Genomic DNA, 26,578 nt, shown 5'->3' on the forward strand with positions numbered 1-26,578 from the left:
TGTGATGTTCCGTGTCCCAGTAACTAGTTTTGGTAGTTGGAGATTGAACCACCAGGGTCTCGTACCTTGGCAGCCTCCCAGCAGGTTATGGATGGAGAGGCCATGTAGAAAGACTTTGGGACTGCCTCGACGAAATTCTGGCAAACCCTCAGGTGACTCCGGTGGGAAAACCTGTCCTCTACCTGGACTGTGCGGGTGGAGCGCTGCGGACTTCAGCTGAGGATATTGTCAGGCGGTGAAAGGAATACCTCGAGGACCTCCTTAATCACACTGGCAGATCTACCATAGAGGAAGCAGAGTCTGGGCACGAGGAGAACATCATCATCTATAGGGGAATCACACTCCTAAGCCACTTCTGGAATATCTATGCCAGGGTGCTAGAGTCGTCTGCTAGTCAAACCTGTGATACAGAAGGAATAATGGGGGTTTTGTCCCAGCCACAGAACACCAGACCAGCTCTTTACCCTCTGGAGGATACTTGAGAGTATGGCCAACAAGTCTACACACGTTTTGTGGTCTCTTGGAGTGTCCTGTGCTTGCTTCCTCGGGAGTAAGGGGTGTTATTCTAATAAAACTATTGCAAGAGCTTGGTCCGCATAGCCAACAATAAGATTTGGTGCAAGGCTTCCACTTGGATGGCCTAAGAGTCTCCTCTGCTTTTGATGTGGTTCTGTTGACTTCATCAGGTGGTCACCTCCAGCTCGCACTGTTCCCAGCCGAGTGGGAAGCGGCAGGAATGAGACTCAGCACCTCCAAGTCTGAGGCCATGGTCCTCATGGTATCCAATGGTCCAGTTGAGGTATGTCCTTACCCTCACCCTGTGGTCGTGAGCTTTGGGCAATGACTGCAAGAACGACACCACGGATACATACGGCGGAAATGATCTTTCTCCATGGATAGCCTCTCACGTCTCATAGGGTGAGACGTTGGACCATCCAGGAGGGGCACAGAGGAGAGCTGCTCCTCCACATCAAAAGTAGCCAGCTGAGGTGGTCGGGCATTATCCTCCACAGCAAGTCCCATATTTACTGAAGAGTTAAAATCCTGCTCTTGGACTGGTCTCACATTTTCAAGGTTTTTTTGGGTTTTTAAAAAAAATTATCAATATTGTCGTATCCCAAACAATTACCAACCTTCAACATTTTACACAGTTACAATAGACAGCTTAAAAAAAAAAAAAAAAAAAAAATCCTGTTGATGTGTTTGACTTTATGTCACATATTTGATCAACAAGCTTTCACGTGTTGGGCAATGACCGCAAGAAATAAAAGCACAAGATGGGATCAGAGTCTACACAGCTGACTGGTAATCTTATTGCTGAGCTCCAGTTTGCAATTGACTGGTGTGTTTGATTGCAGATGCATTTAAGAGCATCTACTGTGAGCCACAGCGGGTTGTTAATTCGGCTCAATCACTGAACAAAACGAGACAGGCACAGTTCGTCCCAGTTTACGTTTACTTAACCATCAGGCGTTTCACGTCAGAGTTAAATGAAAGGAGGAAAATTAAGCTTGCAGCACCATCAAAAACCCAAGAACAACATGGCCCTGGAAAGGCATATTTTATTTCATTTGTCAATATACTTCAGGAAACAATATACAAAGCAATGATGTGGTCACCTTTTACTGAATGTGTGGTGCAGTTCACTTATCAATAGATAGTTATGGTGGGAGAAATAAACAGGCCTTTGCAACTGAGGACCCTGCTCTTCAACAGTGGGAAGCAAACAAACGAGAGGGGAGCAGGGCAGGGGAGGACGGGGACGTGCCAGAAAAATCGAGTGTGTGTGTCACATGCTTGTTGAAGATAATCTTGTTGGGATTAAAAAAACAAAGTGGGTTCAACAGGTGAATGAGGCTTAAGACTTTCAACAAGGCACTAGCAAATGAACCAAACCTAACACTCCAAGGAAATAACCAGTGCTCGCTTTAGTTTAACATGTTTATTACAATACATACATTTCACATTTGACCTCTTGTTACCCTGCACTAACTCAAGAGGTGCTCCACATACACACCCACCCGCCTGCCTCTGGCCCGCTCGCAGTTGTGATACATCTCCTAACCTTGGGTGCTTTTGGGAAAAGAGAAAAAACCCAAACAAAAAAAAACAAAAAGTGTGGATATTGTCATGATTTAGCTCTCATCACAACAACTCTTTATAAATAAACCCTTTTCTTATGTTTAATTAAAACTGCACTGCTATTAGCAACTGTACAAAGGAATGAACCAGTGATGACACCTGAATGTAAAAAACAGGAACAGAAACAGTGGGAGGGTGCGGGAGAAAAAAAAACGGAGGGGTGTGATGTCTCAGGAGGTGGTGAGGCAGGGCAGAGGCCAGGGGAGTGGAGCGGGAATGGTCCAAAGCAGCACGCCATCATGTCTTTTTTTTCCCCCCCCCCCATCACTCACTCATCACACCATCAGGCACTGTTTATTTTCAGACTGGGAAATGCAGGGCCACCAGAAAGCTGCAAAACGAATCAGTGAACCACTGGAAGCACAGACCCACACAGAGGGGATGTCTGCCACGCCTAAGTACATGTTACAGTTCACCACGAGAGGGTGGAAGGAAGAGAATCTAGACAGAGTAGATTTGAAGAAAAAAAAAAATTAAAAATTAAAATAAAACCCAAACTACATCGACGACAGTGTGTTATGCTTTATGCTAGGCTTCTGTGTAAATAAATGCCTTCAAACATCCTCCTCTGTTTCCACGCAGGTCACACATGCTCAGTGGTTCAGCGATCTATGAACTGACAAAATGAAGCTGTAAAGTCTGCTGACCAGTTAACATGAAGGAAAAGGCTAGCTAATGAATGTAGCCGCCTAGGCGTTGATTAGTCTGGATGTCAAAAGCTTTGATAGGCATGGCTTTCCATGGCTTCAATCTACAAAACATATTTACAACATAGATAATAACATCTACAAGAAATCTACACCCCCTCCCCGTCCACCCGCCAGCCACGGGTTTTTACAAAACAAAGTCTTGTAAATTGCCCTCCCCCCTTGCCCTCATCCTCCCACAACAGCTCTTCATTTCTCCCTCTTGGATTCCCAGCCCAACGGTCCAAAGCAAACCTGACTACAGCTCCTGTGTGTGTGTGTGTGTGTGTGTGTGTGTGTTTGTGTTTAGACTGGGCTCAAGAGAAATTGAAATTGAACAACCCGTTCTCCCTCCAGCTTCCGACTATGTGCAATGGGTCTCCCCACCCCCACCCGTCCCCACTCTTCTCCGACACCTGCTCCGACTTGCAAATCAGAAGTTCTCAGACCATAAAAGAATTCTGATTCTTCAGCTTTTCAAGTTCTTTGATTTGCTGTCTCAGAAACAGTATCCTGTGGGGAAAAGGCAGAGAACAATGAGTTATGTGCAGGTGTGTTTTACATCATTAACAGGGACTCTTCTAAAACACAGACCCTCACCTCTGCTCACGCAATGTTGCTTGTATTTCACAGACTCTGACCAAAGACCGCAGGTTTTTGAGCTCGGTGCAGTTCTCGGACATGCAGATGCTGCCCATGGTGTGAGCTTCTTCACGTAGTCTTGATGCCTGTGAGGGTTAAGATGAAAATCATTTGAACGATGCTTTCATGAAGATGTAGCCAAAACCTGTGGAAATGTTAGTGGTACAGACCTGCTTCTCTGCGTGTTCGGCGGGCCATCCCTGCACGTGTTTGATAAGGTTCTCGTTGAAGTGGGCAGCCAAGGTGGGGGTGAAGGAGCAGGAGGGTCGGGCTGCTGAGGGGGCAGGGGGAGCGGAGGCCGAGTTGGAGGCATTGCTGCTGCTGGAGGCGACGTGGTTGGGACCTGGGGAGGGACTCCTCTGACTGCTGAAGTGAGCACAGTGTTGGGGAGAATGTGAGCGATGTGCATGAACAAACTGGCCTGTGACAATCATACAGCAGTGGAGAATGCATGAGGTAGAATGCTGAACATGATAACGTGAGTTTCACAAGGTGTCTTAGTATTATAGTTACAATCGATAGATCAACATAGTACGGTGATCTAGAAGAAAGCTGGCACATTAATGGAACAATATACTGTTTGTGTGTGCAGTGTGAGATTTTCAGGCCTTTGTTTGACACTTGTGAGCAGCATGCAGGCAGCTGACTGATGTCAGGCCAGATCTATCTGGTTCTGTGCTGATTTGCAACAGCCTGATGGTCAGCTGTCCTGGAATGTGATCAAGTGTTTGCAAGGGTCCAAGTACAACAAAATTATTGTTCTGCTTGGTGTTAATGTGCACTTTAAATACGCAACACAATTAACACAAAGCACACTGACTCGAGCAAGAAACACTGTCAACAGCCTGTAATTTGAACTTGCTAACTCATAATGCTAGTACAGTAGTTCCCAAAGTGTGGGTTGGGGCCTCCTTGGTGGGCCGTGATAAAAAACAGAAGTACAGCCTGAATTCAGTCTGTCAGATTGGCCAACTCTGTTGTTGTTTTAAGGAAAAGAAGCAGCTTGACATGGCATAATAGTAACTCTACCCAAATAGGCATTTAAAGCCACTGCAATTTACTTTGGGTAATTTGTACAAAAATAGCTCTCTAGAGTGATGTGAAGCAGTACTTCTGATGGAGTGAGTGATGGATCTCCCCCCTCCTAAAAAACTGAATTCGTCCACTTGATTGCCTGATTCATGCGAGACTGAAATGAAAATATGGTTTCAAGACCCCTGAGATACATATTCTGCACAAAAATGGGATAAATGCTGAACTATATTTACTTTGCTGTGCTGCACTCTAAACTCAGTATGTTACCATGGATATACGTCAGCGTTAATTTATAACAATGTCAGATATAACAGAAGGTTTTGGATTAAGCTTAAGCCCCTTTTCCATTAGCACCAACTCGGATCTCATATTCTGACTTTTGGAATTGGATTTTGAATAATATCTACGAGAGTCTGCATGTACAAGAGTTAAGCTCAGAGGAAAGTCATGTTCAAACCGGTTCACACTAACACTAAATACACTTCACGCAGTAATGAACACCTCCAATCAAATGACTGTTGCACAAAGTAAATCAAGACCTAGAAATGAATCAAAGAGCAACTCACTGTTCCATCAACAGCCAGCAGAGGGAGCAACAACACCACAAAATGAAAACTGAAAACAGCTTTTAAGAGTGAGTGTATTTTCGCTAATGCAGAATTTCCACTCTCTGATAGCAGATGTAGATGAAATCAGTGCCCAGAGATTAATATAACTCTAACAAGATATGTCTTAATTACTTGTAACCAATTCTGCCCTCAAGAAGGGACAACCCAAGCTTCACGAACTCACGCATATTGACACCTAAACCCAAAAAACATCCCTTGTTTCTCTGAGAGCTCACCTACTCATCATTCATGTCATAATTCCAAGCAACCCCCCAAAAAGTGGGATTTATAAAATGAACTGTTGTACAGACACTCACCCTTGGCGCTGGAGGGTGCGTGGGGAAGATGTGGTCGCATCATAACTGTGCTGCTTATCGCTGGAGAGGGGCTGCTGGGATGTGGGCTGGGGGTGAGATGCCTGCTTTGCTGATGGCGTGCTTACCTAAAACAACAAGACAAACAACACGTCATTTCACTGAAACAGACTACTGATATACACAATGGCTTAATCTGAAGCATGTCCGTCTATCTCACAAACAATACATGAAACAGACTGACAGTGTCAATCGTGACTGTAGGTGGATATTTAATAAATTCAAAAGACTTTTCACACCTGTTAACATTCTTTGGAAAGCATTTCACGTTCATAATTGCAAACTATTGATTTTTTCCCCCTCCTCTGACCTTTTTTTCCCCCTTGGGAAATATTCAATATTCACTAAGCTGGGAGTTTTCAGTACCTGCCTACTATCCTACTATCTTACTTTTGGCTGTGTGATGACAGGCTGTGTGCTGAGGAGGGGCTTTAGAGGACCAGCGTTGGTCTGTGGTGTGCTGATCCTCGGAGACACATAGGACCTTGGCGATGAGGCGTCTGATGTTAATGACATTGGTGACTGGTTCGACTGCTGAGCTGCTAGACATAAACAAAACAACAAAGTCACTCTAGGGAATCAAAACAACTTCAAATACAACTTCTAAGTACCTCACAGGAAACACACAGGAAGCCGACGCAGTCATTTCACAGCACACATAAGAATACAGTGGTGGTATAGAAACACTTGTGTATGAGCTTCATTTACCTTGGTTGGATAGTTGAGCAGCTTGAGAGAGGATAGTAGTGATATTGAAAGCTGACGGTCCAGCAGTGAGGATCTTATGAAGCATAGACTGTAATGAAGCTTGTGTGACGGCAGCTGTGAGAACTACAGAGAAAAGAAAATGGACACGCGGTTAGAACTGATGACACGAGTCCTGCTACAAGAATAGTTTAGATACTGCACTGCAGTAAGTCTGACAGTCAAAACTCAGATGTCTCCTATAAGCTGGTTTAGAAATTAGAAATAAAAGCAGAGCCTATCAGTTGTGTGTTTACAGTGTTTCTGGTGGGAATATGGTGGTGATCAGTGTTATTCAGCACAAGTGATCCTGTTCATTAACCGAGATCAACTCTATGCTGTGCAATATGACACAGTATGCACGTCCATATGTCTGCTGCTTTGATTGTCAACGGCATCTCTGAATAGTGAAACCCACCTGTGAGAATATAAATGCGAGGACATAACAGGCCCTCATTTATCCCTTTTTTGTCTTAAAATATATATATATAAAAATATTTTTCTCCTGTATGTTTGTAAATGAGATGTCACACATAAGGAGAGGGAAAAATCTTAAAACTTCAGACCCACACTGCTCTCTCATCATATATAGCTCATTCACATATATTTGTAACAGAAGGTAACAGGGAAATTTGATATACATACATATAAAGTACCTTAGCCCAAGTTATTATGCTACTACAAATACACCCCACGCATAACCTGCTACTACAGACATTTGAATTATTGATCAAAAATTCTCTACACAACCTCAGAAGCCACTGACATCAAGACCAGGAAGTTTCTGACCATGCATGGAGGGTTTCACCCTAACTTCAGCACCCTGAGGCTGTATGCTAAGCTTAAGGAAGACTGGTGAGTGTCAGTACCACAGTCCAGGATGAGATAACGAACACCTACGAATACATCAGGAAGATGGCCCTAACTGCTTAGTGAATACCTCAGGCAGCAGAAACCCAAGAGAGAGGGGCAATAGGAGAACCATCATGGAAGGACAGGCCCCTGCATGGTATGTGTTACCAGCAAATAGAGGAAGTGGCTGACATCCAGAAATCCTACCAATGCCTGGACAAAGCTGGACTGAAAGACAGCACAGAGGCAATAATCATGGCAGCATGGGAACAAGCTCAGAGCACAAGATCCATAGAGGTTGGGGTCTACCACAACAGGCAAGACCCAAGGTGCCCCTGACGCAATCCAGCACATAACAACATGGTACCCCATAACCAAGTGGATGGCATAGAATATAGAAACATCTGTGCAGAGTATGGCCTGAAAGTCTGGAGGTCAAAATGGGAGACCACCCCTTAGGGTGGTTGAAAATGAGCTAAGCTAAGATCCTGTGGAACTTCCAGATACAGACGGACGAAATACTGATGGCTAACCAACCAGACGTAGTAGTGGTAGTCAAGCAGAGATGTCCGTGGTGATAGACATAGCGATACTGAATGACAGCAACATCAGGAAGAAGAAACACAAGAAGCTGGAGAAGTACCAAGGGCTCAGAGAAGAGCTTGAGAGGATGTGAAAGGTGAAGGTAACAGTGGTCCCAGTGGTAATCTGAGCACTCAGTGCAGTGACCCCCCCAAAGCGAGGCAAGTAGCTCCAGAAGATCCCAGGAACAACATCCGAGATCTCTGTTCAGAAGTGCGCAGTCCTAGGAACAGCAAAGGACCCTCAAGCTCCCAGGCATCTGGTAGAGGACCCGAGCTTGAAGGATAAAGACCGCCCGCAGGGGTGAGAGGGGAATTTTTTTTATTGAAGTTCCCACTACTATGCCATGGTTTACACCATGAGCTGGTACCACAGTGACTCACACTTGTAAACATTGAAACACCATTATCTTCATCCCGACCCTGGAACCTTGGACTTGACAGAGTCTATCAAACTGAAGCAGGATGACTTCTAAGGACATCTAGCAGCCAGCATCTGGTACATTACAACACATTCTAGACTTAGAAAAGTCTGTGCTGTCGTTCCCATTTTACAATTAATGCATCTCATACCACTCTGACAGCTGAATCTTTCCTTTCAGTGTCACATGGTCAGATACCATGTTCTCATCTAGCAAACTCTTGCCGTGAGGCATTCTTCATCCAGACATCAGCTATGCAAACAGCACCACACTGACGATGTCGAGTTAGGACTCTGTGCTCAGACTGACAGGACAGATTATGACAAAGCTTCTAACAACGGTGTCAGAACAAAAGCTGATAACAGTAGTTAATAATTTCAGTGCCTTCTTGTAACCAGTGGCCATCAATCACCGTCTCTGCTGCAAGTTGAATGTAGACAAGTTGACTATGTCAAGCGGCTCTTAAATCTATTTCTTCTTACCTTCGTTGATTTTTGCCATGTCCACACTGGCATTGTTGAGCTGCAAGGCAGTCTGAAGTGCTGGGAGAAGCTGTCGAAGCAGGGTGGGGTCCTGGAGGAGCGGAGGAGCTGGGGATTGAAGGACTGGAGATACGGGTACTGTAGACGCCGACGACCCAGGTGGGCCTGATGACGGATTCAAGCTCCCAGAGCCAGATGACGACTGAGACTGGGTGGCAAGTGCTGCTGCAGGCTTTTCCACCTGGGCAGACTCTGTGGAGCAAAAAGATAAAGATGCAGTGTCAAAGGTGGAAGTCTGAAATCCATTTCCTCCAATAATTTATGGTCCAACATAAAACACAAAACCTTAAAAAAAACAACAACAACATTCATCTGAAAAAGACCTGTCTAGGAACTATCGTTCACTTTCCAGCACAGGGTGATATGCCAATAAGTGCAAACAAGCCACTGTGATTGCTTCAACATTTAGCACATCCCTGCAAGTGAGACACCTGGTCAAACAGTCAGCATGTGAATGCTGCATGTGGTTTTGTTTCTGGTCTTAGTACTTTAAATCAGTGTTGTGGCATTTGATCAGGCTTTACAAGACTTTCTGCTGTTCCAGCTGGATTTTATAGATTGTGTTTCAATGGAAGAACAAGCACTACGCCAACACCTTCAGAGGCCTGTGCATGACTGGTTACAGTATGACTGCCCATAAACGGGGCAACAATCTAAACAAAACTGAACCCTTATGATTCAGCTTATTTTTTGTTGGTCTGAAAACCAGAATTCAGAATCTAATTTTTGTCATTTAGTTGTTTATATTAAACGTTTCACAAAGTGAGATGTTAACTTCCTGTATGGTTGCAAACGTAGTAAAAATGATCACAATAATAATTTTAATAGCTGTCTTTTGAAAGACTACAAAGGAGAAGAAGAACTGTGACCAATGTCAGCCCTGAATGGGGCTATTGTATATTTGCATTACTAATATACAATAGGGTTGGGTGATTGGACGAATATATCGACTATCAACGATAGGCTGAGCCCATCGGCAATCGTTTTTACAAGAGTGATTTATTTATTTGCCCATGAGTAAGTTTGCTAATAATGATGGCGTTAATAGAAGCGTGCACCCAAATGCTTGTTGATGGAGTTGATGGAGCTGCAGAAGCTGGTGATAGCCTAGCATACTCAGGCAAATAGTGGACACGTACGTGCTCATGCGCATGTACGTGCTCATGCAAGTTGTGTTTGAGTACTTTGCTCGCACTATACATCTGCACAAGCGGCACACCACTTTGGTTACATCCTTAAGTTTACCTCTTTCATCCCAAATGGGCAACTTGATATTTATTTCAGTGATGTCAGCGTTAACGTGCCGTCATCGTGACTAACGCGATTAACAATTAACCCATCTGGAGAGCAGGCTGAGTCAAAGTCCCCGAAATGCAACGCATTTCGGGCAGTTTGTCCAAAGTTTGTTCATTCTGCGCTCCAGATGGGTTGAGTGCGTTAAAAATTTTAATGGTGATGACAGCGTTAATGCTAACAGCCCTCATTTTTTGGAGAAATTAGTTGTCCATGTTTGGACTCTCGTGTTGTAAATGCGCAAATCAGTCCGTGCATGATTACATTGCTCCGCCTATCAAAAAGTCAGCGCATGCGCAAATGTATCGCCCGTCGTCGATTATTGGTTGGAAAAGTTTTACATATCGCCCAACCCTAATACACAATACTAGTAACATGGACTGCTGTAGTGAAGCATGCCACTATATGATGATTTCATGTGTTCATACAGTCCTGTTCCATAACCCTCAGGATCATTTAAGAAATTCCACATGACTGTCTACTGCACCCCACCTCAACAGTGATGGCGCACTGCGAGAGACCCTACTTAGGCAGTTCAAAAACCCGAAAACATTGAAAAAGGGAAAGTTTTTCCCTTTGCCATCAGAACGTCATGACCGAAAATGACAATGAAATGCACATTTCTGCACAGATTTGGCCTTTTAAAGGCATGGGGTCCTAAACTTTTGATCAGCTGTAAAACAGCCTGTTTCAGTTTAAGTGTTGTTTTCGATAAATTGGATGCTCAAAAAAATGTTTTGTCTCACTCTCATTTCTTCTTGTTGCATGTTGAAGCTCTACTTGGAACCTTGTTAAGATCCAACCATGCAAATATGATTTTTTTTGCCATTTTTCAAGTGGTCTTTAAGTTTTGATCAGGACTGTATTAGGGCTTGAGTAGGTTCGTTTTTGTCATTTGGCCAATTTAGTCTGCATCCTTATAAACAGGTTCAACACGCTTCAACTATAACTACCTTGTGAAGCACTAAAAGGAGACTCCGCTTTCATTTTTACAGTTTTATAAAGGTGGTGAGAGTGATATACAGACGTTCATAGACTGAAAGCTTGTGATTAGCGAGCGTAGTGCTGTGGAGACCTGCGGCTGATAAGCACCAATGTGGAAACCTCTGTTTTTGTCTGACAATTATCAGCTCACAACCCATCCAGAAGCAATGACAGGCAAGCCTAACGTCACTGTTGTTCACTTTGATCTTTTAAGCGTGTGTTATGAATGCTTGTTTGTTCATTTTTTTACAAGCTGTAAGCATCCTTCATATAATTGCTTCATTACAGCCTGTTAGTTTTTGTCCAGGTAAAGACAAAAACTTCCAGGAGGTAAATTTTTGCACTAAGCAAGTGTGTGATCACCACGCTTTAAATATAGCAGCAATTACCACCTGCTGGGTGTCTGGACGGTTAGAAAATGTTAACATATTACACAACATAACTGTGTTTCTGTAAATCAGAAAGATTTAATGAACAGATCTGTCAGGTATGTCATGTACTCCTCTGTTAAGCAGGAAGCAGTATAAGGAGCGGTTATTAGATATTCAGAAACAGGTTATTCATGATAAATGACATCCTTTTCTCAGTACACCACTTCATTACATGTTTGTTTACTTTTCAGAAGATTACTACTGACAAACGCTCAGCAACATTTTGCCTGGAACTAGCTTGTAGCAGCCTTGCTTAAATTCCTATCACAATAATAGAAGACAACCACGCTCCAGGAAATCATTTACCAGATTGTTCAAACACACAGCATCAGGACCGGCCCACTCAAATAACTATTTCCATCTACACGCAGACAAGTTTTCTGTGTCATTGAGAAATAAGCCAATAACACGGGGACAATAGGCAGACTCGGCAACAGATTGTGTGATTGTGATTTTTAAAGAACACAAAATCTCACATGATGGTGAACAAGTATTTAAAAAAACCTCTTTAAAACTTTGCGCATCTTATTCATATCTGCATTTCAAATTTAAAGTGTGCACAAACAGTCATGCAGTGGTCACGACTTTGGCCTCACAGAAGGACGTCCTGGTGTTTGTGTGTTCTCCCTATGACTGCGTGGGGTCTCACCCATAGGAGGCAACTGCTGATTTGAAACTAGCTGTAGGTATGAATGTGAGCACTAATGGTTATCTCTGCCTCTGCGTTAGACCTTTAAGAGACCAGTGAGCTTTCCTGTACCCTGCCTTTTGCGCCAGAACTGTTGTGATAGGCTCCAGCCCTCACACGAAACTGAACCGAATAAGCAGTAAAGAAAATGGATCGATGATTAGTGTGCAAAGATGAAATTATTTGGGTTCACGAGCAGCTCTAGTTGTGCAAAACAGCTTCATACAAAATAAAAACCTTCCCTGATGTTGGGTTTGGGTCTCTCTGTGAGGCAGTGTAATCAGCCAAAGACTGTTTGATGCTTCACTCTGTAACACAACTGTAGTTTATAGATGTGGCTGTAGTTCCAGCATCTCTAGCTTAAGATCTCATCACAGTCCCTGTTTTTCCAGGGCTCAAATACATATTTATCAGGGATGTGTGTGAGTAACTGACTACTCGATTTAATACTGCTGCCCCCGATACTTGGCAAGAGAAACTGCAGTCTGTTAACCTAAATACATTTTATTAATGACTGATCTTTGGATCTAAGACGTTATACAGCGACTAGCTGCAGCTGCAGGCCCAGCAGATGGCAGCACCGGTGTAGCTATGATGGAAACTTGTGAGCATAAAAGATCATTTAGAAGCTAAAAAGTCAGATGGACCAGAGGGAAACAGAATATTCTGACACTGTCTCCATTCAAACAAAGCAACACATGTACACATTCAGCACAAACATGTGGACGCTAACCTGAAACAAAAGAAGGCTGCTAGAATTAGCACAGCTAGAGACCCTACAGCCATACTGCCAACTGATACTGCATGTGCGCACAGCATAGAGTGCATAATATTTTACACGCACAATTAGGGCTGTCCGATATGACCAAAATCTCATATCCCAATAACTATATATATCACAATATTGATTTTTCTGTAAATTCAGTTAATCTCAGGCAACTCGACTTGTGTGAAGTGTTTTCTGCTGGGCGTTGTGTACCTGGAGTCATGTTTTGTGACCGATGCATGAAACTATATATTTTAGATACAAGTTGTAACAGCTGCCATTTTCTTTGTGAGTATTTATTACATGGCGTGCTGCCAGGAAAACCCTGTTCTAAAGTTTGAGTCAAAGGTTTATTTTGAGCACCTTTTTTGCTTCTCATCCGTAAACTCTCTCCATACTCTCTCACGTGATTCTTGCGTGGGTGGTAGAGAGAAAAAAATATTGCCATTAACAGTGTATTTTGCAACATCACGAAACAAACGATAGTGTATAATATGAAACAACAGATGTTTTCATATCGTCATCCGATATATTTCATCATATCGCACAGCCCTACGCACAATAGCATTTAAAATATGCATCTGTTGCTGAAAAATGTGATTATTAGAACGTGGTTCTAATGGACACTCCATCTCACTGTGCTCAATTTACTACTCATAAAATTTGGTGATTAGACTGATTTTTATCTCCCATTTCATCCACTAGTAAATTGGTTGAAATAAAGACCATTAATATTTACCAAGTGGTATTAAACGCCAAGTGCTTTGGCAACTTTTGCCATCCAAATAAAATAGAAGGATTGTACAGGATTACAATGGGAGTTCTTCGGCTCCCTCAAGAATTCCACTCAGAAAGTAGTCCCAAATCTTGTAAAAAAATGCATCTCATATTATCCAGTAGGAAAACAATGGAGCGATTTTGCAGATAAATTACTAAACTCAAAGTGACTGCAGACTCGACCCAACTTGGTTGAGCAGACAGAATTTCAAAATAACAGCTATAATTAGATAAACTGAGATGTGTTCCCTTAACTTCACAGCAGAAATTAATAGCTTTGAACTCAATTAGCTTCAGCTCACTGCCACAGTACACAACGTAAAACCTCAGCAACTCTGTTCAGTCATTTGGAGCCTCAGTAGCTTGGTAAAGAGTTCCTTAGCATTGATCCACCAGAGAGCACCTCAACACTATCATTACCAATGAACCAGTAATAATCTTTAAATGTATTTTATTTAGCTGTGTAGAAGGACCGTTACTGATAAACATCTGCCATGCCAAGCAAAGAAACAAACACACAAAAAGTAAACAAGGCAGTTTTGACATAGTATGATCATAAATAGCAGACCCGACTAGAACAGTGCATGATTTAATAGTGTGTGGAACACTTACTAGGTCCAGTAAAGCCAGGGGCTGCCGATGCTTGCATAGCCTCCCTTCTGTAGTCCCTGTCCTTTGGGAAACTGTTGACAACAGCAGTCTTTGTTGCCTCTTTTTGCCTCTGTTCTCTATGAAACGCATACAATACAAATTAACCATGCATGCATTCTTTATGTGACAACACTGGGACAAAGTCAAAGCTTATATAATGAAATACTTTTAGCTACCTCTCCAGCCATTCTTTGGGCTTCTCCCACTGGGACACTTCTGTCCTGCAGTTGTAATAGTATTTCTTTCCAGAGGAACTGATGTGCTCTGACCAGTCATCACCAGGTTCATAAGGCTGAAAAGAAATATACATTTAGGAACATGAAGCCAATGAGACAGAATGAAAGTGTGTGTGTGTGTGTGTGTGTGTGTGTGTGTGTGTGTGTGTGTGTGTAGGTTCTGATGCAAGAACTTGTAATACAATCTGAAATGTACAATAGATATTGGGGTGAAAGCAGAAAGCCTAGGAAGGCTGTTTGCAGAGCAGCTTTGTAAGAAGGAGGAAGACTCATTCTAGAGACAGGTTTGGCTGTTAAGGAATCAGATTGAAAAGGGTTGCTTTTTAAAACATTGCTGTATTGTCACTGAAGTTTTTTTTTCTTCTTCATTTCCATCATTTAGAAATAACCTAACAAATTTAATCCAATATTATGAGGTAAACAGATAGAAAAGAGCAGAAACTTGAAGCTTACATATCACTCAGAGAAAAGCAAAGTAGAAATAACTTCAAATAAAAGCACAAGTTTATGAGTGTAAGAAGGAGGATTACCCTGATTTATGTGTGACATGTAAGGGAACTTAGATGAAATGCAAGTACCAAAAAACAACACTATTTTTTTACACCTGTGAAATGACACATCAGCAGGTGCTGCTGCCAGGAAACAATTCAGTCTATTGCACAGGATAGACAGGACTTCGGGCCGTTATAGCTTCCTGTGTTAAGGAAGAGGCGATACTTACTGTGTCTGAGGTCTTGCTGGGGTTAGAATGCGAGTTGGAGCTATGAAGGGAACTGTGATTGTGAGAATTTTCCTGTGGAGAATAACTGGTCCCTGCAATGAAACACAGCACAGCAGAGGGAGAGATCCATGAGTAACACACAAAAACACAAACAAAGTTCACTAGCATCACCGAGTGTTTGGATGAAGCAGACTGCGGCAAGCATCAATGTTCTCTCGGCCAACTTAACTTCCAGGTTGTACTTTAACAAGTAAGCTCCATTAATGTAACAGTATTGGTATAATTTATTCCAGCTATGTGGCCTATCAAATAATTAGAAACTTAAAAATCTGAGAATTAAGCTGCCTACTTGATACATTTGAAGACTGCCAGCACTTCAACAGGTAACAGAACAAGTACAACAATCCGATGGAAACAGTGAACCTGCTTTTGGATATGAACTCTCTCATCTTTACCGAGATGCTACAAGAGTGTGCATTTTGAGATAACATGCCATAACATTTTTAAACTGCTTTGGTGATATAACTATATGTCAGTGAGGCAGAACAGCAGGCAAGGTACACGTGACAGAAAGGCCTCTGGTGATCATTGTTTCTGCACATGCAGCATAAGGAGATGAATGACTCAGTGAGCATCACTCTATATAGACTAGATTCTCTAGCGGTGGACACACAGGCATCACTACAATATGCTACTGGTGCAAAATGAAAGTTTCAGCTTATAAACTTTACTAGCTTGTAAATCATCTCATTTAATAATTTTTATTAAAAAAACCTGACTAGCATCTTAGGTTTACAACCCAAGAAATAATTTGAGCATATTTCCAGGATAATTTTTGTGACATACGGCCGGTTAGACAGATCAGTCCCATCCCATACTAACACTATCCATTTAGAAATTACACCCATAGTCTCTTATTTACAGATGCTCAAAAGCAACTGGACAACTGACTGAAAAGCAGTTTGTATCATTTCACTGGACCTCTCAGGTCCAATGCAATGTGGATGCAAGCGAAGGCTGAATATCCAAAACAGACATATTAAACAGATACTGGGATCCGGTCTCAATGCCCGACCCTAGAGCAGGGCGATATAGCCAAAAATATTTATCACGATATATATTTGAAAATTTGCGATAACAATATAACTGACGATATAATTGATGCGAGACAAAATACAACTCCACAACTTTACTAGCGCAAAAAAACCCCCCCAAAAAACCCCCCCCCATCCATTTATTTTCACTTAAACAAGCAGCTGTTTTTTTATGTGCATTAGAGCTATGTAAAAATTAACAGTACAAAGGAAAATTCCCTGCTGAAAGTTTAACCAAAAGGCTTTCCAGTAGAAATGGGCTGACATACCCTGTGCATAACATGTATAATACCCACTGAAGTTAAAAAGCGGTGCTCTGCAACATTAAACTGCAGTGTGCCAAATAAAAAAGTCAAATACATATTTTTCGGACTATAAGGTGCACGGGATTATAAGACACATTAAGCAAAACAAAGCAGTCAGATAAATCAAACTTTATTGAACTCATTCTTCTTGCTTCGTCCACTTCTGTACCATTGATTCATTAATGCGGTTTTCTATCACAGCTGCTCTATTCCCATGTTGTTGCAGTATATTAATGACTAACCTTCTATTGTGGATGGATTATCTCAGTTGTTCTCCTGACTGAAGTTTGGTCCGTTTGCATCCTGCCATGCAATTGCATTTGTCTCTAACCATCAGGAACCTTCATGTTAACTTTTATCGAGTGGAAAAGTGTTAGCGTTCATCCTCCAGCTTCACTGTTTATGTTATGCTAACATAGCTGTGTCGCTAGTGATCACATTATATACCACCTAGCCCAACTTCAGTAACCTTACAAACGTCACTGCTGTTTAGTTTCCCGTCTTCATTTATGTTGGAAGTGATAGCAGAGCTGTACGTTTGAATTTTTTCAGAAATCTCTCAGTCAGAACGTGCTATATCATGCTTAGGTAACTAGCGAAACTAGCGAGCTAACATCCACTAACTTCCTGCTAACTTCTAACTCCGTTAAATGTAATAAATTCTGTTTTCATGGATACCTGGATGTTAAACTTCATAGTTACACCTGGTAAAGCAGCAATGCTGATTGTTTTATTAAAGATGAAAGAATTTAGACAGTTTTTAACTCTCAGTGATGCTGCAGTGTTCGTTTGACTTTGGGACCTGAAGTGGACAGAGTTTAGGACCCAGATTACTCCCAGATTTACGAGCACCTTAGTCTGACAAATACGGCAGTAATGATGGCCGCTTGCATGTTCTACCAAAAAAAAAAAAAAAAAAAAAAAAAAAGTGCTTTTGTGGGTATCTGACAGACAAACACCAAACCAGTTCCACATCACTGAAGTGGCACCATTTTTACAAACCTATCCGGTCGTTAAGTCTGAAAGTCACTAGCCGTGTCTGGGCCTAAACTCCGCTGCAGGTCCATATATCAAACGATCACTATGGCATTACTGAGAGTTGAAAAACTGTCTAAAGTCTTTCATCTTTAATAAAATGATCAGCGTTCTGCTCTACCAGGTGTAACAATTGAGTTTAACATCCAGGCATCCATGAAAATGGAATTTATGACATTTAACGGAGTTAGAAGTTAGCAGGAAGTTAGCTCGCTAGCTTCTATCTAAATACAATATAGCATGTCCTGACTGCGGGGTTTTGGAAACAAATTAAAACGTACAGCTCTGTTATCACTTCCAGCATAAATGAAGACAGAAAACTAAACAGCAGTGACATTTGTAGGGTTACTGAAGTTGGGCTAGCTGGTATATAATGATGTGCTACGTGACCGCTAGCGACACAGCTATGTTAGCATAATATAAACAAGCTAACTTTTTCCCCACTCGATAAAAGTTAACGTGAGTGTTCTCGGTGGTCAGGAACAAATGTAATCGCATGGCAGGATGCTGTAAAAGGACCAAACTTCAGCCAGGAGAACAACTGAGATAATCCATCCATAATACGAGGTTAGTCATTCATATACTGCTGCATGGGCTGGGCTGTAGTTACTTCCTAAGGTTTTAAAAACTGAGCTTAAATAAATGATTAGCGGTAATAAAACCGAGGGAGGTCAACAGTGATCACTGACTGTGCTTTTTGAGGAGGAGCTTTTTGAGATTAAATAGAAGAAAATACAAAACATTAAACATGTTAACAACACAAAAGCCATGTTATACGCAGACTACTTTAGGCCCGGAAGTAGGATTCGTCACGTCATCACTTAACGACCGGATTCTGGTTCATCCGTCTCACTCAACGATCCACTTTCTCCCTTCTCATTCTCTGTTGCTGCCATGCTTTTTCGGCCATGTGCGGTATGAAAACAAAGGCACTGCGCATTTTACCCATATTCTATCACGATATTTCATTTTCTTATCGTTGCCCAACATTGTACCGGTATTACCGTGAACGGTATAGTATGGCCCAGCCCTACCCGACACTATACACACCCTCCTCCCACCAAAACCCCACCTGCCAAATACCTTCAAAAGTTGCCCAATTGTACTGTAAAAAAGATGATAATTAAATAAAAATTAATGCACAAGGTCAAAAACTAAGAGATATATTGACACTTTCGTTGACGAATAAAAACGAGATGAAAATGATCAGGAGAGATGAGAGCCAATCAGAATCACAATTAAGTTGTGTAGAGAGGCGGGACGAGTTAAATGAGTGAACATGTGGAGTAAGTTTCACTGGTTGAAAACAGGATATATTTCAGTCAACTGAATCAACTTTACATTTAGTCTATGATAATCTTATGATATTTAGTGAACTAAAACAAAGAATTTAGAATCCCAAATTATGACTAAACTAAATTTTCTGTCAAAATTACACTGTCGGACCAACTGAGTATCGGTTCACACGAACTCAATCTGTACCAAATTTCTGTACCAGAGCATATCTGGGTTTGAGGGAAAACAAGCGCAAGACCATGTTATATCACTCAATGTTGAGGAAATTTTTTAAATTCACCAAAGCACAGTTAATGTCTGTCACCAACGTGTAAGAGGACATCATCAGCTTTACTGACATCTTCGGGTAGTTATGTAGTTGGCTAAGGTGCAGTTTTCTTCCTCCTTGGCTCTTTCCTCCATCAAGTCAAGAAATGTCAACTCATCTGCTCGTGCAAAATGAATTTCATCCTGTGTGATCAGATGTTTGTGCATGTTGGAGCATTGGGCATTTTCCCCTCTTTGTTGTGATCAGTGATTACTTAAAAAAGTACTCCATTACACATCACTCACTGAAGAAAGTGATTAGTTTAACAACATTACAATACTTTGTTTCTCTGTAAAATGACCTGAAACCCTTCATCTCAAAATTACCATCAACCTCTGGGGCGCCTCTGTCAGTGCGCCCCAGGGTGGCTGTGGCTACAATGTAGCTTGCCATCACCAGTGTGTGAATGTGTGTGTGAATGGGTGGATGACTGGTTGTGTAGAGCGCTTTGGGGTCCTTAGGGACTAGTAAAGCGCTATACAAATACAGGCCATTTACCATCGACCAATTTAAGCCCGAGGCTACTATTTATGTATCAACACAAAGCTGGCAACCCAAGGCAAACATGAAAACCAGTCGCCACAATGATTCTACTTTGGAAGCATGAACAAGTAGAAACAGGCTGTAGCCTCACAGCTCATCCCTTTGTTAGCTGTTGAAGTTCAGTGTCTGTTTGCTAGGCTGGGGTCAGCATTTACTCAGCTTTAATTTGTGCAATAAAAGTAATGTCCATATACACGCTGTAGACTGTGCCACTATTTTGCTTCTCTTGGACAAACTGAAATCAGCTGATTGTAATGCAAGTGGAACCGATAAGAAAAGTCAATAGGCAAGCAGACTAACAATTCCAAGGAATTGAACTATTGGGATTCCGATCTCAACCATGAACTCTTTTTTTTGTCACAAAATAAATGTACAAAAGAAAAAAACGCAACTCAAAGAATCCAAGTCTAATGAGATCTTCAACTAAAGCACCGACTTCCGCATGAGCGACCATAAAAATAGTTCCATAGCAGCAACAAATGTCTCTAAGATTAACAAATCCAGTTTGATTTTTACAAACCAACCAGAACTAGAATAAAAATAGCTTTCAATACCCAACACTGTCAAAGCAATTATGACAGAACAGGCAGCATTTTTTATCTACTTGTTATTCTGCAAGCTTGCTTAGACATGGATACAGTAATTCCACAATAAACAGCAGAAAGCCGTGAAAGATGAAAAACTTCTAGAAAAATCTGGAAGCAAAAACAAAATAATAATTTCAAGTCCTATTAACAATTTGCTAAAACTCAAAAATAATAAAGTTCATATCTGCTAAAAAGATTGAGTTCAGCAAATAATAATAGTAACAATAGTAACAATACTGCGACACAGCTATTCAGAAGAAACTGCAAATAAGGAAAACATCATACAGAATTTAAGACCGATTGTATTCCCTTACTGAAACCTCCAACATGTCAGTATGACATATCGACATATTAAAAGTGTTGACTCAATCACATCTAACCGAACACAAACTGCTACAAAACAGAAACAGGAACCATAACCAAAATTTAGATTTTCTACAGGAGAGAAAAAAAATACAAACATACTGCCCAGTGGGTTATTTTTCCTTGACTTAACACATCTCTGCGCTGTCACATCATTTCACTTAATTTGGACTGGTTCTTTCTACTAACCCTCACAATGCTAAGTAAGAAGTGTCCACAACTATTTACTCTGAGGCTGTAAAAGTTTGTGAAAGGATTCCGATACGAGTTGATGAGTCAGTGAAGCTCACCTCTGATGGATGACAGAGATACTGAGATGAGTTGAGGATCGCCAAAACTTTGCCCATCAGTAAGCATTTTAGTGAGAGTAACACTGCTATTAGCTGGTTTCAATGAAATTTTCTTTGAGGCCAACAATCCACTCATAAGATTTGCGAATGTGATTAAAGTATTTATCAGAGGCAAAGTGCGATGTTTAGGACACTCAAACACCAGCTATCATAACTTTGTTTATAACCAGCTGTTGTTGTTGTTTAACCAGCTTGTTGTCAGCTGTCCACAGATGGAAGGGTAGCATTTCTTTTCCGTTTAAAAATCAGTAACTGCGACAATGTCTGGAAATTCTGGACATTGTTTATGCATGTTTTTGTGTGTTAATAACTTTAGTTTAGGAAACAATGTTTCAGGTGGAGAGTAGGAGGAGAGCAGAGATGAAAAAGGCAGATGACACTTTAAAGCAGTTTTTAAGGCAAGTTTGCTTAGAATGTTTATCAGATTTATCTGGTATGGCGCGCTAATAATATTAGCATTTTTCATTTGAGAAACCCAAGAATTCAAAGCCTTAACATCAGCTTCACTGAGAACACACACTGTCCCTTCAAGTGTTGAGTTGCTGTTTTCTGAGTGAGTTCCTTGCCAGCTGTAAATGTAAATTTTCAGCTAGCAGGCCTTGTCTGAACGCTTTCAATTTCACATCTTTGCCTGTAGGAGACTATAATCTTACAGAGAGAGAAAAAGAGAAAGCAGACCAGGTGTTGCTGTTCAGATTGGATGTCGGTCCATCTCTGCAGTGCTCCAGGCTAGTTATTTTGCACTGATTCAAACGTAGGGCTTCACATTATTAGACTGCTGATATTGTAGATTCTCCCACATTAGAAATGCTTTATATGCAGAAATCTAATTGGAGCACCTGTAATCCTGCACTGAATTTTTGGCTCTGTGGTTCATGATGGAGAATCTTGTTAACCCTAAACTGTCTATGCATTTGTCTTCGCCACAGTAAAGACTTCATGAAACGGCATTTTAGAAACATTTCAAATAACTGAAATTGCAGATCAAACATTGAGGGAAAGACAAGACACACAGTTTGTAGGGGTATGGATAGGGCTGGGTGATATGGCCTAAGATTCATATCGCGAAATAATTTGAAGCATGTGCGGTAACGATATATATCGCGATATATTCTTTTCTTCTGTATAACGTATTTCCCACACATAAGGCACACTTAAAATCCTTTAATTTTCTCAAAAATCGAGAGTGTGCCTTATGTATGAATTCTGGTTGTGCTCACTGACCTCAAACCGATTTTGGCGTGCATAAATCTGTTAAAAATGTTTGATGGATTGTCAGAGCATTACGGCTGCCGTAGTGAGGAGCTTCGCGGAGTAATCTGGGTCCAAAACTCCGTCCGCTTCAGGTCCCAAAGTCAAACGAACACAGAGTTAAAAACAGTCTAAATTCTTTCATCTTTAATAAAATCATCAGCGTTGCTGCTTTACCAGGTGTAACAATTAAGTTTAACATCCAGGCATCCATGAAAACAGAATTTATTAAATTTAACGGAGTTAGAAGTTAGCAGGAAGTTAGCTCGCTAGTTTCCACCTAAACATGACATACCATGTTCTGACTGAGAGATTTTTGAAACTAATTAAAACGTACAGCTCTGCTACCACTTCCAACATAAATGAAGACAGAAAACTAAACAGCAGTGACGTTTGCAGGGTTACTGAAGTTGGACTACCTGGTATATAATGTTGTGCTACGTGATTGCTAGCGACACAGCTATGTTAGCATAACATTAGCACAGTGAAGCTGGAGGATGAACGCCAACTTTTTTCCACTCGATAAAAGTTAATGTGAGGGATTCTGGTGGTCAGAGACAAACGCAATCGCATAGCAGGATGCTATAAACGGGCCAAACTTCAGTCAGGAGAACAACTGAGATCATTCATCCACAATACGAGGTTAGTTATTAATATACTGCAACAACATGGGAATAGAGCAGCTGCGAGAGAATTCAACATTAATGAATCAATGTTATGGAAGTGGAGGAAGCGCAGTTTTTGGCTTTCCCCATATTTCAAAAGTGCTTCATCTCTTTGCTATGACTGTTGCCCGGCATAATTTGCAGATGATTATGGTTGTAGCCGCTGCGATGCTTTCGACCAAAACAGGCGTAGCTTGATGACATCATCAACATGCGCTATCGCGATAGAGCGGTATAGTCAAAATCTATATCGTTGGCCAAATTTATATCGTTTATATCATATATCGTTTATATCACCCACCCCTAGTATGGATACACTTCCTACACTTAAAAACATGCAAAATGGATCTTTGGTGCTGGAATGTAATGAAATGTGGCCAATGCCTAAAGGTCAAACAAGTTAGCAAACAGCTGTTTTCATCTGGAAAAGAAAGACACATGCTGTCCTTATATTGTGAGAGCCTATCCATCATGTGGCTGCTTGCATGCAAACTTGTGGCACTGTTACTAGTGTTCAAGTAGCATTAGTTTGCTGTAGTGACTTTTTACAGAAAAGTGACCAGGACAGCTGACACACTCCGATTCCAGAGAGGAGAGCATGTCTGAAAAGGAGCTCAAAACACCACAATACTCCACGCATGGACTCAACTGCTTGCGTGCCAGTTACTCAAAGTTTACCAAAAAAGTCCACTTTGACAAAACTGTACTGAAATAATGTTGTTAAAATTAGCAGTTGACCAAGGCGAAGAAACAAAAGCAGTTACTCCCCTCCACAAAACGTGTCCTTCAAGACTTGAATGTCTGTGCAGAGTGTGGTCTTACTCTGGTCTGAACTTTAACTGTACTCGCAGAACATCTACCTGTGAGGTTGGAAACCACGATAACCATTCATTCAATCAAATGCAACCTGCAGAGACTAATGCTCAGTGGTTAAAATTAAAGCACATAGCAACAGCTTAACAACGCGTTTATTTTAAATTTGTTTGTTCAAAAACTACCACGGCCGGATTACCCACAGTGTAAAACCTGACAGCTGCAGTTTCAATACTGAAGCACTCAGTTGTAAGAAAAACAAAAAAACAAAACAGCGCCTCACTAAGAGAAAGAGCACCTGTTTCTGGAGTAATTAAAGAGAGCAGCTTTATTTCTTTCTAAACTCATTTTATTCGCCGCTCTCACCTCCATCCCTGTCTCTGGCGCGGTGCGTGTGGACACCCTTTGCTCTACTGTGTCCCGTGCTGTCGATGTGCTTGTTTTCAGGGCTGTCAGACCTCCTGAGCATCTTGCAGGGAGGGGTGACGTCTGAAGAGTCTCGCATCTTGTCATGCCGGTGGTCCCCTCCTGGATGGCTCTTGGATGAGTATTTGAGAGTCTGTAAACACAAATCAAACGCTTTACTAAAAACCTCACACTTAAAATAGGCCTACACTTCTGTTATCACCATTAGCAGGTTTCTAAAAGCAGCCATGGTGAGCAGAGTCCTCAGCTCTTGAAAGTACTGTCATGTCATTTCATTCAGTTTGAATGATGCAGAAATTAATTAGCACGAGGAAATGCATATATATATATATATATAAATCGAGCAGCTTATTTATCGACTTCGTCCCTTCTATAAGCTTATATTTAACAGCCACGTTAATTGTGCCCGTATTTCTGCTCATAACAACGTATGCATGCAAACTAACACATGTTAAATGACGAAGTAAACAACATTTTATTCGACCTATGAGTATTAGCTCGCCATTTCACTTGGCTATCGCGATTTGAATTAGGTAGTGAATTCACTGGTTTGCTGTATAAATATCAAACACTTTGATATTAAGGAAGCTTAACTGGCTATATCATTAAAATGACAGATTGCGGTCAGGCCCTAATCGGACTGGCTAGCAAGCAAGCTAACAGTAACAATCTATCATTAGCTTTCAGCTGTAATAAAACTCGCCCGTACCTTTTTCAAAACAGCCGACTTCGACGAATATGTTCACTCTGTCAAGTCTTTACTAGCAATGCTAACGTTAGGATATATTTACAGGGCTTAAATGGAGGCTTTAAGCAAACCTTTCTACTTTTTGTGTTATTTTCCGCACTGACTGGGGCCTGTTGTGCTCTCCAGAAGCCTGCACTAGAGTGTCCATTTTAATCTTATTTGCTGCTAGCAAGCTAGCAGGAGACGCTTGGCTAACAAGTACCTGATAGGGCTGAGAATCTCTTCGGTCGCACCTGCAAAGAAAAAGGAAACAGTTGTGAATTTTAAGCTTCAAATGTCAATGTTCAGAAATCGGTGAAAGCCCCGCAGCGAGTGAGGGATACAAGTTTCCACACAGTTATTTTGGTTTCAGTAAAAATGGCGGATTGTCAAAGCGTAGCTATGAGGAAAAGGAAAAAAAATGTGAATAAGTAAGGTTAAAAGGAGGTGTTTACCCATCGCCGAGTCTCGGTTGTTTCCTTGCATACATTACCATCAATGCCGTGTTAGTGTGATTGGAGTGGGATGTGAAAGACTGATAACTGCACTATGTTTTCGTGTTGATTCAGCGACCTGAAATCGCCAGTTATTTTTCAGCCTAGCTTCTGGGTATTGCAATGCTAAATCGGCTGCACTGGTCGAAAGAGCGCCCTCACTCAGTCCATCTCCCACTCTGGCTCACAGCCGTGTCTCTAACAGCCGAGCAAACGTAGCAGAGAAGCTGAGCTGAGACCGGGGTTGCCAGATAGGCCACATCCACCACTAGGAGCACGCCTTCGTGAAGTCAGAAAATGTTTACCAAGTCATGCTAATAACATTATATATGTGAGGTTTTGTTGCTCTCTGCCATGTACATATATTTGTTTTGACAGTTTTAAGCTAATACTGTTAATTTTACTTTAACATTACCGAATGTGGATATGTAAAACTTACACATAAATTATTTAACGGCGCATTAAAATCACCTCGCGTGCCAGCACTATGACGTCACTGATAAGTATTTGGAAAAATAACGAGTATATATATATATATATACATTAACTACAATTTTTTTACAGACCTGGCAACCTAGCTGCAACCGCTGCAACTACACACACCCCCTTTTTATGGCAACATCCGGGCCACAAAGCGACTGGAGTCCCCTCAAAACTTGCAAAAACGTGAATCTGTGTTGCTGCATCGGAGAAATTACTATTTTCTACCCAGAATTTTGATTTAATGCACGTGGCTCTTGTGGTCCTCCATACTGAATAAACGATTGTGAATAAATATCATGTTGACAGATCTGAGACTGCCAGTGACTTGTTCTCTCCTGACATCTAGTGGTTGTACTTTGACATCGCAGGTGATATTCATCTAAGCGTCAGCAATCAATAAAACTGCACTACCTAAAACACGGTTTATGGTATACCACAAACGACTGGGAAGATTTTGAATGACTGACTTTCCTTTGTCAGATTAACAAATGAAACAGGGGCCATTTTTTTAATTACTGTACTATTCTACTTTCAGTCGACTTTTTAAAAAATCTGTCTGTCAAAAATTTATGAAAGGAATATAGTAATGATAAAAAAAGACAAATCCAAACATAAATATATAAATCCCCAAAGGAATCGTTATGGACTATAATAAACGCGTACT

The 26,578-nt window shown here is 41.3% G+C and overlaps 1 protein-coding gene across 5 annotated transcripts; it reads right to left on the minus strand.

The window, feature by feature from the left end:
- Positions 1–1,545: 1,545 nt before the first annotated feature.
- waca (WW domain containing adaptor with coiled-coil a) lies at positions 1,546–26,019 on the minus strand. Of its 5 annotated transcripts, none has more exons than XM_076887936.1 (13): positions 25,998–26,019; positions 25,161–25,191; positions 24,151–24,343; positions 15,176–15,267; positions 14,395–14,510; positions 14,180–14,295; positions 8,569–8,820; positions 6,196–6,318; positions 5,878–6,029; positions 5,431–5,555; positions 3,641–3,836; positions 3,429–3,556; positions 1,546–3,341 (listed from the first exon to the last, which is right to left on the minus strand). In XM_076887936.1, the coding sequence occupies exons 3-13, from the start codon at positions 24,287–24,289 to the stop codon at positions 3,272–3,274; spliced, it is 1,509 nt and encodes a 502-aa protein (XP_076744051.1). In that variant the 5' UTR covers positions 24,290–24,343; positions 25,161–25,191; positions 25,998–26,019; the 3' UTR covers positions 1,546–3,271. The 5 variants fall into 5 exon arrangements, with proteins under 5 accessions (XP_076744051.1, XP_076744050.1, XP_076744049.1 ...); XM_076887935.1 differs by lacking the exon at positions 25,998–26,019 and adding an exon at positions 25,871–25,895; XM_076887934.1 differs by lacking the exon at positions 25,998–26,019 and adding an exon at positions 25,393–25,681 and having other exon boundaries at positions 3,641–3,833.
- Positions 26,020–26,578: the final 559 nt, after the last annotated feature.

The sequence above is a fragment of the Maylandia zebra genome, linkage group LG9 (genome assembly GCF_041146795.1).
Source record: "Maylandia zebra isolate NMK-2024a linkage group LG9, Mzebra_GT3a, whole genome shotgun sequence".
In the NCBI taxonomy this organism is placed as follows: Eukaryota; Metazoa; Chordata; class Actinopteri; order Cichliformes; family Cichlidae; genus Maylandia; species Maylandia zebra.